The 12,382-nt window shown below is 32.7% G+C and overlaps 1 protein-coding gene and 1 long non-coding RNA gene across 2 annotated transcripts; one reads left to right on the top strand and one right to left on the bottom strand.

The window, feature by feature from the left end:
* Positions 1 to 955: 955 nt before the first annotated feature.
* LOC103863735 lies at positions 956 to 7,023 on the top strand. The gene is made up of 2 exons (XR_632081.3): positions 956 to 6,555; positions 6,769 to 7,023. It is a non-coding gene; the product is annotated as an uncharacterized LOC103863735 (long non-coding RNA).
* LOC103863736 (condensin complex subunit 3) lies at positions 6,971 to 11,990 on the bottom strand. Its single transcript, XM_009141487.3, has 12 exons — positions 11,340 to 11,990; positions 10,983 to 11,186; positions 10,762 to 10,907; positions 10,375 to 10,643; positions 10,202 to 10,299; positions 9,653 to 9,800; positions 9,129 to 9,568; positions 8,497 to 9,011; positions 8,352 to 8,412; positions 8,000 to 8,242; positions 7,652 to 7,913; positions 6,971 to 7,504 (listed from the first exon to the last, which is right to left on the bottom strand). Exons 1-12 carry the CDS (start codon positions 11,733 to 11,735, stop codon positions 7,176 to 7,178), a joined length of 3,111 nt encoding a protein of 1,036 aa, XP_009139735.1. The 5' UTR covers positions 11,736 to 11,990; the 3' UTR covers positions 6,971 to 7,175.
* Positions 11,991 to 12,382: the final 392 nt, after the last annotated feature.

The following is a 12,382-nucleotide window of genomic DNA, read 5'->3' as shown; positions in this document are numbered from 1 at the left end:
AAAATATACTTAATTAACTATATCTTCTAAAGATATTGTTATAACTATTTATTATAATCCTTAAAAAATAATCTTCTTCTTTCTTGACGTTTATATAACAAAAAACGTTAGTCTTCTTTTTCACAGTCTTGATATTTTAATGATCATAATTTATGTTTTCTATATCATATTCTTAACTAACTACTTTAAACTTGTTGAATATAATAGTTACAGAGAAGTATAAACTGTGATAAATTTATATGTATATTTAAGTAAATAAAATAAAGTTTTCATCATAAAAAAAATACATGATATATAATGTTTGTTATAACTTCATTTTGTAATAATAGTTTAAACACTAAGAACATCAGAAACTATTTTGTCATATTCTTAAGCAAAAATTATTTCCTCATATTTATAGTTTATCTTTTCAGAATTTTTTCAAAAATATGATGTTTGCTAAAAATTTTAAATTTCGCCTCAGGCCCCTGGAAACGTAGGCACGGCACTGGGTGAACTTCTAGGTTCACCAACCAATATAATTATTTTATTTTATATTCGATATCTTTTAAAAAAGAAAACAAAATATTGTCAAATTATATTATGTTTTTAAAATTAAAATGTAAAAAAAAATAGTAATAATTACAAAAAAAAATATTTTACGTCGTCAGCATAACATTAAACCCTAAACCCTAAATTCTAATCCTTAAACCCTAAACCCTTGGATAAACCATAAACTCTAAAATAAATCCTAAACTCTAAATCAAAATCACTATACACTAAAACATCAAGCGTTTAGGGTTTAGGGTTTTAGTGTTTTTTATTTAGAGTTTAGGATTTATCCAAGGGTTTAGGGTTTACCCAAGGGTTTAGGGTTTACCCAAGAGTTTAGGGTTTATCCAAAGGTTTAGGGTTTATCCAAGGGTTTAGGGTTTAGGAATTAGGATTTAGGGTTTAGTGTTTTGTTGAGAACATTAAAAATATATATTTTTTAATTCTTTTTTCTGTAACTATTATTTTTTTTTACTTTTTTATTTTAAAAACATAATATAATTTGAGAATATTTTGTTTCCTTTTTTAAAAGATATCGAATTTAAAATAATGAAATCCTATTGGTTGGTGAACCTAGAGGTTCACCCTAGGGGGTGAACCCAAGAATGACTCTAAAAACAATGCATGCTTTCATGTTTATGGTTACTTTATGTATTCAAATTGTAGGTAGTTTTAGTTAAAAACACCAATATTAGAAAAAGTGTTTATTTGTTAAAAAGTAGTATTATTTAATATATAATTTTAATTAATTATAAAAAATTTACATTGAAATGTTAAAACTATTTATATTGTGAAACAATTGTTTTGATAAAACTACTTATATTATATTGGGTACTTAGTTGTAAACTTGTAATCGATTATATTTGATATATATATATATATATATGTATATATATATATATATGATTATTATAATTTTTTAGCTGTATTTAAACTTATATTTTAGTTTAATCTAACCTAAAATAACATAAAAATTCAAATACTTCAAAAAGTAAATTACGCTGAAACAACAATCATCACATTTTAATTTAACAAATATTTTTTTTGCTTTAGTTCTTGATCAAATTAATGAGCTAAACCTATTGTTCTCTTAATTTAAAATAATAATTAAGTTGCAAAAAAAAAAAAAATTAAAATAATAATTATGACTAATCTTCCATACAAAATCATGTCAAATTGAAAAGCTGAATATTCTCTTTCTTTCTTGTTTTGCTAATAATTCTCAAAGGGACTAGGGTAGGTGGGTGATCCAGAGAGCTTTTTAATCAGTGTTCATAAAAGAATCCGCAGTTGTTCTTACCTTTATTTACAAATTAGAATTGCAAAGAAAGACGAAACCTTTTTCGAGAGAAAACACAGCTATCCAACTGTAACATCGCACTCACCGAGTTTCCACTTCATCTTTTTAGGATATTCATTGCTTGCTCTCGAAGGAACTCTTGTACCACTTTATTTAATCTTATTTAATTTATTCATTTTATAAATTAAGAGAGTTTATGTGCTGTTGTTAAAAAAAGGGGAGAGAGAGTTTATGTGCTACAGGCTATATAGCTAACACTTAACCCTCATTCTAAAATTCAGACAAAATGGAAAGTATTATAAAAAAATTATACTTGTAGTCATATATTAAACATTGTTAGTATGAAAAGTTGTCACGAAAATTTTATTAAAAAAAAAGTTGTCACGAAATTAAAACTAGTAACAGTTTAACCTTTTAATTATTGAAGCTAAGACGAATGGAGTCTATGGCTTCAATTGGTGACTATGGAATAAATGAAATGAATGAAAAAAAGTCTGAACAAATTTTCATTTAATGAATTGAATTGGAAAAGAAAAGTTGAACAAAGAGGAAAAATATAACGAAGAGAATTGAACGAATATTAAACATGAATGGTAGATAAAAAAGATGAACTTATGTTTTCATATTTTAATAGATATAATAAGCATTAAAGTACACGCACAATGAGACCATGAAGTTTTAAACTTCTTATACAATTTAACTTCCTAACCTAAGTATGTCAAAACACCACACAAATGATCTATATTTAACAAGTGTCCTAGAAAAGTCAATAAATCAATTTAACAAGTGTCCTAGAAAACTCATACGAATATTAAAAACAGTAACGAGATTGTTATGGGTACATGGTGGAGTTAAATTGATATTGGGCATGTTGCGCCTGTTTAAGAATTATCTTTATTTTTTATTTTATTTTTTATGTTTTTAAAACATTTCCACTAGTTCCTCATCAAATTTAGAAGAGGAAATATTTTTTCATGAGTTCCCAAATATATGAGGAAAATAAAGAAAAATAGTGGGACCCATGTATTAACAGTTTGACAAAAATTTCAACTGAATTGGTAACATTTTTAAGGAACAACCAATTCATCATATATTTTTCCTAAATACTAATAATATTTAAAATAAATAAATTAACGGTAAATAATATTTTGGTATTTTTTGAACTAAAAGTATCCGGCAAGACTAAAATGTTTTTGCCTCTAGAATTATATAGTTTCTCCTTTCTCTCGTATACTTCTTCTCCTTTTTTGAACTTTTTTCTGACAACTATTCTAAAAAAAAACTTTTTTCTGACATCAAAATAATTTTGAACTTATTTCTTCTCTTTTCTCTCTTCATTTTTATAGAAGACAATATTATTTTCATCAGTAAAAAAAGTATGTTCTGAAACTTACTGAGGCTTTAACAATAAATTTTAAGTTTTGAAATTTATTTATATATACATCGACCCTTTCGTTTCATTAAGCTTTACTTGACGATGACGACGGCAAATAATGTAAGAAAATCTAAGGGGTATATTTAATTGAGAATTTGTGGTAATTATATTAAACTGACAAATTACTATTATTCAAATATGTATTTTAAAAATTCTTTTAAAATTCTTTCTTTTTTTTTGAACCATAGAATTCATTAAAATCCATTTTTATTAAATTTGATATTTCATAAAATACTTTAAAACTCATTATTTCTAAAAATATTTTAAGCATATTTTCAAAATTTTTAAATAATTTCAGAGTATTTGGATAGAGTTTTTTCAGTTAAAAAAATCAAATGTTATAGCTTTAGGTGAGATTTTAGAGTGATTTAACAAAAAAAATCATATTAATCTCTCTAATTCATATAAAATCATCTACGGAATTCAGACAAAAGCACTTGTAGGTTTTGTTTCCAGAATTATTCCCGCGGAACTAGTTCATTGGAAAATGCCCAAAAACTGTGATCTATCGGGAATAATTTATGACTATCATAAGTCCGTCAAAAATGATTCCCAATGACCAAGTGTCCATCAAGAATAATTTCAGACGATGTGATCGGTCGGGAATAATTCCTAACATTTTTTCGTCGAGAAATTTCCTAACAACCATTGTTTAGTCAGAATTCTCGACGAATTTTTGACAGAATTTCAATAATATATTTTTATTTCGTTAAATCTAATATTTAAACTTAAATATTTTTAAAATACAATTAGTTAAAATTTATAATTAAAATAGCAGAGTTTGTATTTGTAATTGCTTAAATGAGAACACAGACGAAAGAAACTGCCAAAATATTCATCAGGTGGGTATTTACTAGTGTGTTTTGTAAAAGATGTCAATCGGGCTGGTCTGGCTAGGCCAACACCTGCAAAACTTGTAAATATTTGAGTCTTGCTCGATCCAAATATTTTTGCTATACTCTAAAGTCCAACACGATCCTAATAGGGCTTTACGAACTAATATTAATAACGTTATATATACTTTTTCACCATTTTAAAACATATACATTATAAAAAAATCAGTTTCATTTTTTTACATGTAAGCAAGTTTATACTTTTGTTATTTTTTGTATGATGCATTGGTTATTAAGCCTTGTAGACAAACAATTTTAAACAATAGGGATCCAAACAATTTTAAACAATAGGGATCCAAAGTAAACAACACATCTATTTTGAATATACTAAAAGTCTTTCATATAAAAAGCTCAACTCTGTTTATTTAATAGTTAAATCTTAAGAAAAATAATCTTAATAGTAATTAAAAAACGATAATGGTTGCCACTCTCTTTTTATTGCTTTAGTAGGAGCCACCGAAAAAAGAAATTCTTTATGTTTATCCGTTGATAATATCAAAACCAAATAAATCACTGTTTCAAAAGTCGATTAATCAGAATGTTTCAAACAGTCGATTAACTAAAATTTCATATTGTTTATTCGGAATAACCATAGTATAAGAAAACCATATCATAGACAAACAAATATAACAAAAAAAAACTTATACTAAACGCAGACAAGCGTTTTGCACTTTATAATTTTGAAAATAAAACATCTTTTACATAAAGAAGAATGAACATGTGATAAATTTAGAATGTGACTTTTGTGATAATCAAAAGGTATATTCACAGTTTTCATATTTTCTTTGTTAGAGTTCAGATCAAGAATATTAAAACAATAGGTTAATATCAAAAATGGCTTTGGTCACAAAAATGATATTATCTAAACTAAGATATATAGTTTTGGATTTTCGAACCAGCAACAACCCAGATGAGTCTAAGTCCAAAACATCTAAAGCCCAAAACATCTATCCAAAATAAATTGAGTTTTTTGCAAAATTGATTCAAAACTCAAAGTCAACCACAAAACTAACCTATATTTTTTTAGAAATGTTTTTTGCCCTATTCACCCCACAAGTTCATATTATTCACGAAAATACAGTTAATTTTTTTCGAAAATGGTTTTTTTACTCTCTCAACCTCATCATCTTCAAGTATTTACAAGATTGCCATTGCCATCAATACACCAACCACCAAGAACAACCAATTTGAAGCTCTTAATGCACCTCAAATCTATTTACACTCATTCTTTCTCAATTCTTATGAATTAAAAACAACATCTCTTTCACTTTCTCTCCATATTCATCCAAAAATACCCATTGAAGCTTACGATTCTTGGTGGGTCACTTTTGTTTGAGATTATGCGTGCTTGGAGAAAACTTTTATGTGCTAAACAAGTTATCTCACTGGTTGAAACTATGAAATCAGTTTTTTTCCACATCTGTTCGCCCAGACGACTTTCGGGTAAGTCTTCTGGCTGTAGACGACTTCCAAGGAAGTTTTCTGGTCAATGTAGATGTTAGTTTTGCAATTGACTTTTAAATGTGTTTTTAGAGACGATTTCGTCCATCTTTGTTTGTTAAAAAAAAAATTAGAAACAACTTTCATGTAAGTCGTCTAAGGTAAACATGTTAGTTTTGCATTTGACCGGATTATATCAGAAATTTGACTTTTCCTGGACGACTTACACATAAATCGTCTAGTAGAAAATTAAAAAATCAATATTTTGTTATATCTAGAGTTAGTTTTACAGTCAGACTTACACGAAAGTCATCCATGATTTTATTCTGAGATTCTGGTCAAACCTTGTTTATCTTGGACGACTTCCATGTAAATCGTCGGACGGGCTTACAATATCTCAGAAAACTCATAAGACTTTCCTGCACATCGTCTAGACGACTTAAAATATCTCAGAAGACTCAAAAGACTTATATTCGTAAAAATGAATTATGTTTTTTTGTTTGGTCACAAGAAACTGACTGTAATTTTACAAGTCTTTTATATTAGTTTTGCATTTGATTGAAGTTTGACTATAATTTTGCATTTAAAATCAAGTTTTGAGTCATATTTGGCAAATTGTCATTTACCCAAAATACTAATTTATTTATCTATATAATTAAGCTCAAACTTGGTAATTTTGTAGGGTTAGGCGAACTCGTACTACTTACGGCAACCTTAATTGACATGTCCACATTCTGTGCAGGGGATCCGCGTGATAAATGTCGAGATTGACGGGGGATCGTTAAGGAGATTACACTTAAGATGATAGAGTCAGTGAGTGAGAAAAAATGTAAGTTGGGGTTGAGAGGATGGCTTTCAGAGACCTTCTTGGACGCATTGTGGAGGAACAGTGGAACTGGTACGAGACCTGCTAGTACATATTCGTTAAGGGTCTGCTTTAGAAGCTCTAATGAAAGGTACGAAAATGGAAAGTAAGATGGTGTTATTTCCTGATTTCTACAGTTTTCCCATTACCATCTGATAGTTTAGTTTATTTTGGATCGGATAAGGTGAATAATGGGTGTGTAGCTAATTCTCAAAGCTTTCCATTACCGTTTCTTGTTTCACTCAATCAATGTTTTCTTACAAGCTTTTAGATTGTCTGCTTTCTTTATCTGTCTGATGAGTAGATATCTCAAGACGCTGGTTCTGAGCTTGACTGCAAACACTTGTATTAAAATTTTGAAAATGAAGAGCCTGTTATGCACAGGAGAGGAAGTGAAGAATGGTATAAATAGATACATGTTGTAATTTGGTAGTCCATGCTTGATATTTTCCAGTGTGGAAGAGACCACATGTGACTTTCATCTCCTATTACTATGAGATCGCGAGTGGAACAATAAAGGTGAAGAGATAAAGGAGTTCAAAGTTACGATCATAACAAATCCAAGATTTGCAAAATTAACTAAAACTCGTACATAACAAGCAAAGGATTGGTCACAACTAACACATAACAAGCATTGATGCTATACCCAAACACATAAACTTAAGAAACCAAAATATACTTTGGTAACAGACGTACAAACAATCTCTATTATCATTCATCAGATTCATCTGAATCCTCTGCCGTAACATCAGACGAAACTTCTTCTTCCTCAATTACCTCATCTGTATCTCTCTCTTTCACTTTGCTTGCCATTATTTTGGCTAAAGCAGCAGTTTTACTTGCCCTGTGTGACCGGGTCATCAAAGTATTAGGAGCAGAAGGTGGAGGAGATGTTTCTTCTTCATCTTCTTCATCAGAGGATTCTTCAATCCTCCTTACTCGTCTTCTTGAAGGAGCTGGTCTTGTTGAGCAAGGAGCAGGTGTCTGTGGTACTGTTACAGGTGCAGTGATGTCCATGTCGTAATTTACTCCTAGTGATTCTGTAAATAACCATTACAAAGAAACAAACAATCAAAGACGGACTATATCACTTTATCTAGCTTTATATATAAATAAATCCAAAGTTTTAGTCTATCATCTTATAAAGTCTAAAATGTATAATGTACAAAGGCAAAAGATCAACGTACCAAAGATGGACTTTGCTTCATCTTGTGAAAGCTCCTCGTTTGGAGTAGCATCCAAAGATTTTAGATGTTCGAGCACCAGTTTCACTTCCTTAAGAAGGTCCTTCTCTGAGCATACAGAATCTGCGACTCGGCTTAAAATATTTTTCATCAACTTCATTACATTTTGTTCTGATGATTTTAGATTGAGCAGCACAAGTGTTTTGCATAGTGCTAAAACATATGCCTTCTCAGCTGCAGTCTTCTTTGCCTTGAAGCTCATCATCTGTAGGAAACAATATTATCAAAGGAACCTTCTTAGCCAACTATGACGGGAAAAGAGATTCTACCCATCAAAAGAATATAACGAACCTCGATGACTATGCGTATGGCTAACCCTTCTTCTGTACGGTCTAGTGGAGGCTGGATAGATTCTTCTAGTGAGTCTGGTGATTTGTATAGTGGGGTTTGCATCATCTGCACAATAAATCTAGATGCTTGAACGGCACGCTTGCGTTGATTTGATACGACGTATGAAGAGTTTTTAGAGTTTCCATCATCAATCCCAGGCCACATTGAACGTATGAGAGGCACAAAAGCCTTTGACACGTATCCCTACATCACATGCCAAATAATTAAGCTGACAACTATATAAAACTAATCAACATATGAACAAACACGCCATGAAACCTCTTTCTTAAGGACATATCATGATCTTTGTTACCTTATGCTTTTCCGAGAGGGAAGCGTAGTGCTCGAAGAAGACAGATAAACACTGTTTGAACCTGGACAATAATTAAGCAGAGCAAATCATTAGTGGATATTCTGATGACAAAAGTTATCAATCGAACAAAACGGGATCCCTATACCTGAGTTGTTCCTTTGATTCCTCGCTGAAGTATAATGAAATCAGCTTGACCAAAACAAAAGGATATAAAGATGCAGGCAAGTTTGGAAACTTCTCTCCTAGAAGAAGAAGTTTCGCAAATCCCTCCCCGACAGTTGCTTTAACCGACTCATTCTCAGTGCTCTCTGTGTATGCTCTCCAGTCCTCACTTTCAAGTCCAGCATACAACAGATCGAGCGTCTTAAAGTTTAAATCTTCTTCGGCATTGGACAAGTCGACAGGTACGAAATCAATGTTCTCGTCCTCAAATTGTGACAAGAGATCTTGTCCCATTGCCTTATCAACTTCGGCTGGGCTATGCCACATCCCAAGATCCACTAGTGCTTTGGAAGCCATAATACTAATCGGAGGAGGGCTTCTACAAAAAGCTACCCGTAGCTGCCTTACTAGCTCTTCGCTAGGTTTCTTTTCTAACAAACCAAACAGACCGAGGCACTTTATTGCAATCCTTTGCACATCCAAGTGAGTGTGTTTTGCCTGCATTAAACGAATCATATCAGAAAGAGTATTTGTTTGTGCAGTATCCAAGAAAGCTGGACAGTGACAAAATGATGACCAGGTTCTGTATTGTAAACAGAGGAGTAGAAAACATACCCCTGGAAGCAACAAAGCATGCAATATCTCTTCTGGTTCAATAGCCTTCTCTCGCAGTGAATGTAAAGATTCCCCATTTTCCAAGAGAAGACTTGTCAGAGAAAGCATGTGCATCCACTGCAGGAAATCCGCAGTCCTTTCCCTACAAGGTCTGGCTAGTTCTTCAACAACAACAAGTATAAGTTGTTCATATTCTCCGGGGGCAGAATGGACTTTCTTAGCTAATTTGGACACTGCATCAGCCCAATCTTTATCACCACCAAGGTTTATACCGTCTCCAATTACAATACTGTTGCCATCTTCATCTAATTCTTGCTCAAAAGGTCTACGGAGCAGCTCCTGGACAAATGAACTTGCAGTCTTGTGGAGCATAGCGTCAGAGAAATCAAGCATCGTGCCCAGCAATAATAGCTGCCGCGAAGCAAAGTGATGATTCGGTCCTGAAATTTATATGTAAGCAGAAGGTAACTAACTCCCAAACAAACACAGCTAAGTTTTGGTATTAAAAACTTATGTGGACTCACCAGCTTCTATATGAGTTTTAACTAGAACAACATAATCAGAAACTGATGCAGGAAGAATTCTTTCCAGCAAATCATTAGCATCTGAAGCTTCCGCTGCGTAAACTGCTGCCTCAGCTCCCATCGCACTAGCAGCATCAGAACCCTTTGCCTGTGAAACATCTCATCATCATTAGTGTGTCTCGCATGTAAAACCAACAATCGGAGCATATAAATCACTACACGAACCAACAATAATATTTAAAATGCTAGATAGTGGACAATATATTCTAAGAGGATTTTGAGTAAGCTCATGCACATCCTAGATGACATATCTGCGTTTAAGAAAAGGTGAAGCAAACTGACAAAAGATGTTTTATTGTTATGATAGTAGAAATTTCTTCAATTTTTTGTTTTGTTTGAGATCTTACGATGTATCTGAAAATCCATTTTAAGCACATTATCATTCACTGAAGCTAAATATCTTCAGAATTTGTAGCTTCACAAAAATCTTATTTGAAACATAAGAATACCTAACCTCAGTAATGAATAGCTAGTACGCTGCAAACTTACTTGAGCGCTTTTGTGCAACTTCCTGCATATAATCCTCCAGTAAAGAGCAATCTCCGGCTCCATAAGTTGGATGCTGGGCGTAGAACATGTACTCTCATCTAACACATGTATAAGAAATATAAGGCAATGCAGAAAAGGCAAATTACACATATATAGTCCAGACTTCAACAGACCTCTAGCTTCACCATCAGCTGACGATATGTACTGCTGGATGCTTTTATCATCGCTCGGCATTATCAGTCCTTCACTTAACAGGACCTCCAAAGCTGATTCTGCTACAGATTCATAGGTTTCAACATCGAGGTACTTTAGAAATTCGATAGGATCTCCCTGACAAGAGTTTGACAGCCATTGATTTTTCATTAGCTTCAAACATTCCTTTGAAACATTTTCAGCGCGATCAGCAAGCCCTCTTTCCAGAATTGTTGTCCTAAGCTTGATGCTAAAGCAGGGAAATAAAAGAAATTTGTCAACAAGACTAACTGTGGAACGAAAGCATAGAACTCATCTTCAGAGGTCAAATGAGGAATAAAGCGACAAAGTTCTAAGCTTCAATTCACCTTAGACTCTGAAGGGGGACTTTATTAGCGAGAACAGAGTAAGCTGCTTTGCGGACTGATTCGTTAACATCGAGGGTGCAATCGATGATTGCTTGGGTGGTCGCATTAGAAGGAGGCAGTGAAAGAACAATTGTTTTGCGTACCTCCTGGAAACATTAGCAATATAATAAGACTTTGATGATAGCAAAGAAATGGAACAAGGAAGGTAAGAAACTTTTTACAGGATTCTGTTCGAGAGGAAGGACCTCAAGGAGCAAATCAAGAATGTCAGTATTATCAGGATCGTTCACAAAACGTGAAAGAGACCTGACAGCAAAGGTACGGATGACAGGGACTTTGTCCCGCACCCGCACCATCATACAGTCTATTACTTCGTCCCACAGCTCATCCCCCACTTCCACTTCATCTGGCAGCCTCAGTATTATCTGCAATCCAATCCAAAGTCCATAACTTTTCTATTTCTAAGTCGAATTAAACTCCAATTCATTCAATGGCAAATACAATACGTGGAGAATCTTTGATTTTAATTCAAAATAACATGTTTTTCAATTAGAGGAGAAAGGACCTTTGATTAATACCTCGGAGATGATGTGGCACGCCCTGAACCTAGCGTTTCTGTTGGCAGCAACAGAGCCAGGAATCAAAAACCTGAGGAACTCATCGAGAAACTCGTCGCAATCGGAATCGCCACCATCCGAATTGCTACGGAGGCAAGCGAATTCCGCCACGAAGCGCACGATGCGCTCTGCTGCGGCGGTTCTCCGTTGCGCCGCGGCGAAGAGAGGGGTTAGGGTTTTGAAAAACACCGAGGAGAATCGAGGGATAGAAGACGACTCGTCGGAGCGGCGGAGGGCGGCTAGCTCCTTGAGCTTCCGGTTATGAGTGGCGTACGAAGTGCGAGTGTCGTTCAGGATCTTGGCGATCTTGTGGAGGAGATGGAGATCTGCTGAAGCGGTTTCAGATTCTTCGCCCATGTTCACAGAGAAATTTGAATTCTCGACTGAACGCTCTTCCTTGTGAATATGAGAGTTTTCTTTTCTTAATTTAAAAAAAAAAAAGTTGTGTGAGACTTTAGAGATCTATGGGGTTATTCAAAATTTTCAATGAGCGGGAAATTGTGGATATTTATTTTTTATATTGAATTGATCTTTTTCTTCAATGTCTAAAATAATATTTTTCTGAAATAGTAAAAAAACAACCCTTTTAGCAAATGATAAAAAACTATTCAACTATGTTGATAGACAAAGTGATATCATTTTGTTCACTAAACCCGATACAGCGGTTGACTAACGATATGTTATTTAACGTAGGTTTCAGATTTACAAAAGCAGTTTCATAGGAAATTTTAATTTAAACTAGATCTCAACCCGCACAACAGCGCAGATTTTTGTTTATATTTATTTTTATATAAATATTTTGTTATTAATTGTAAATTGATATATATTATTATATATATGCATCTATAAAAATTTTAAAATATAATAATTTTACGGTATTCTTTTTATTGAACAAATTGTTTCAAATTTTCACATGTATTTATATCTTTTTCTATATATATATTTCCGGATTATTATTTCATTATTAAAATCGTAACTATATATATAATGATTAGTAAAATATT

Source organism: Brassica rapa, chromosome A04 (genome assembly GCF_000309985.2).
Source record: "Brassica rapa cultivar Chiifu-401-42 chromosome A04, CAAS_Brap_v3.01, whole genome shotgun sequence".
Classification (NCBI taxonomy): Eukaryota; Viridiplantae; Streptophyta; class Magnoliopsida; order Brassicales; family Brassicaceae; genus Brassica; species Brassica rapa.
This window is presented reverse-complemented; position numbering and strand designations above follow the sequence as displayed.

Coding starts and splice junctions, on each gene's coding strand:
- LOC103863736 (XM_009141487.3), bottom strand. CDS start 11,735: ATGGGCGAAGAATCTGAAACCGCTTCAGCAGATCTCCATCTCCTCCAC. Junction 10,300..10,374: donor AGCTGATGGTGAAGCTAGAG/GTCTGTTGAAGT, acceptor TACATGTGTTAG/ATGAGAGTACATGTTCTACG. Junction 7,914..7,999: donor CCATACGCATAGTCATCGAG/GTTCGTTATATT, acceptor TGTTTCCTACAG/ATGATGAGCTTCAAGGCAAA.